The 2,382-nt window shown below is 35.2% G+C and overlaps 1 protein-coding gene across 1 annotated transcript; it reads left to right on the top strand.

Moving 5' to 3' along the window:
• Positions 1-639: 639 nt before the first annotated feature.
• LOC102840078 (olfactory receptor 7G2-like) lies at positions 640-1,638 on the top strand. Its single transcript, XM_006877662.1, has one exon. The coding sequence runs from the start codon at positions 640-642 to the stop codon at positions 1,636-1,638; it is 999 nt and encodes a 332-aa protein (XP_006877724.1).
• Positions 1,639-2,382: the final 744 nt, after the last annotated feature.

Raw genomic sequence — 2,382 nt, 5'->3', positions numbered from 1 at the left:
AGTTGAAGGTTGACTTTTGAACAATTTCCTGGTAAACAATCAAGGGTGATTCCATTCCATATTCTGTCATTTACTCTCAGACACATAGTGGTGGACCCATGTCTCATGACCAGTAATAATTTTTTAAAGATTTTGCCTTCCCTCAAAGAAAAGTTTTGATTATAATGATGAATTTTGTTTGCAGATATCCACGTTCACACCTTCACAGTATTGATCTTGAAAGGCAAGTGCTGATAAGACAGTGAAGCGAATAGTAGTTTTACTATAACTGGAGTGCATATTATTTTGACTTACTCTCATAGTTATTACTTGATATGTATGTTATCTGTATAGCACAGGTCTGATGTCATACGAAGGCCATGGAAACCCACACTGATCCATAAAGCTTCTTCTTGAGTCTATTAATAGACATAAAATTTCCATGAATTTTAAATAGGCATAGAAACACACATACTGTAAATTAAAAGTGAACACCAACTTATTCCAGAATAAGCACATTGGAAACATACTGTATAATTTTGTCTTTTTTTAAATATCCAAATAATATTCTTGGAGAAGACAAGTCCTCTTTCTTTCTCTATATTACTTTTCTACCTTATCAAAGATCATATATGCATTCAGGGCTATTGTTTTGTTAAGATGGACATCACATATTTGATTATTTTGCTACCTCATCTTTCTATTAGATTCATCAACAACATAGAAACCAGAAACCAAACAATGATTTCAGAATTTTTTCTACTGGGAATATCAGATGATCAAGAACTGCAGCCCGTCATATTTAGCCTGTTTCTGATCATGTACCTGGTCACTGTCTTCGGGAATCTGCTCATAGTCCTGGCTGTCAGCTTTGACTTCAACCTGCACAATCCCATGTACTTCTTCCTTTCCAATCTCTCCTTTACTGATATCTCTTTGAGCACAACTACAATCCCAAAGATGCTTGTGAACATCCAGACACAGAATCACAGTATCACTTATAAAGGCTGTATAAACCAGATTTTCTTTACCACATGTTTTTGTGCTTTTGAAAATTGTATTCTTGCTGCAATGGCCTATGATCGCTATGCAGCCATTTGTCACCCACTGAGGTACACAGTCATCATGAACTCTTACTTCTGTGCACTACTTATTCTACTTTCCCTGTTCATTAGTATGGCGAATGCTCTGTTCCACAGTTTGATGATTTTGCATCTGACCTTCTGCATAGATGTGGAAATCCCACAATTCTTCTGTGAACTTACTCAGGTACTTAATATTGCCTGCTCTAGTACCCTCATCAATAACATCGTAATATACGTTGTGGGTGGCATATTGGCTGGTATCCCTATCTCTGGGATCATTTTCTCTTACACTCGCATAGTCTTCTCTGTTTTGAGAATATCAACAGCCGAAGGAAAATATAAAGCGTTTTCCACCTGTGGGTCTCATCTTTCAATTGTTTTTCTATTCTATGGGACATCTTTAGGTGTGTACTTCAGTTCACCATTTACAAACTCTCCCAAAAAGACAGCAGCAGCTTCAGTGATGTACCTTGTGTTCCCTCAAATGATTAATCCTTTTATTTATAGTCTGAGGAATAGAGATATAAAGGTAAGTTTGAAGAAATTAATTGGTAAGATGCATTGCTTTTTGTGATTGTGCCATTTCTTCCAATTCATGAATTATTGTAACATGTCATAGGAAAATGCCTTCTACACACCAGCATCAGCATTAATCACACTCAATTTTACCATTTGCAAAATAGTATAATAGTGTATTTTTTTTCAGTGATTTTCAATGGTTGTGAGAGGTTAGGATATCAAGGGCCAAAGCTGCTGAGACTAATAACTTAAAGAATCTCAGATGAAAGCATGTTGAAAATATAGGGAGCTTTTAAAAGTACTTTCAATAGAAAGAGTTCAGATATAGGGAATATACAGGAAGAGGACAATAGCATATCATTTGTCTATATGTAGTGACTTCATCTTAAGATTCATTTATCTCATTGTGTCTAGATTTCTATAAGAGATAAATATGTACTATCACATATGATAACTATGGAGAAAAAATTGACACTTTTTCCTGGATATATTGTTAATATACCTTTGAATTAAGTCATTAGAAGGTATGTCTCCTGTACTGGATTATATGGTTTGAAACACAATACAATTTCCATGTCCTAATATTTGAAGTCCTGGTGTGGTACTGTAGGATTTTACTGGACTACTAGCACAAGGTCATTTGTTCAAATGCAACAGCCATTCCTTGGAAACCCTATACAGGGTCACTGTAAGTGGGAATTGAAACAACAGCCCTTAACAACAACAGCAGCAACATTTGGAAAATGCAAATATTTCTTATATGATAATGTGTGGATGTTAAATTAACTGGACAATGAAT

Source organism: Chrysochloris asiatica, unplaced genomic scaffold, assembly GCF_000296735.1.
Source record: "Chrysochloris asiatica unplaced genomic scaffold, ChrAsi1.0 scaffold00549, whole genome shotgun sequence".
NCBI classification, from domain to species: domain Eukaryota; kingdom Metazoa; phylum Chordata; class Mammalia; order Afrosoricida; family Chrysochloridae; genus Chrysochloris; species Chrysochloris asiatica.
Note: the sequence above shows the minus strand (reverse complement) of the source record. Positions and strands in the feature narration are given on the sequence as shown.

Excerpts from the sequence above, each read along its gene's own strand:
- LOC102840078 (XM_006877662.1), top strand. The coding sequence starts at position 640 with ATGGACATCACATATTTGATTATTTTGCTACCTCATCTTTCTATTAGA.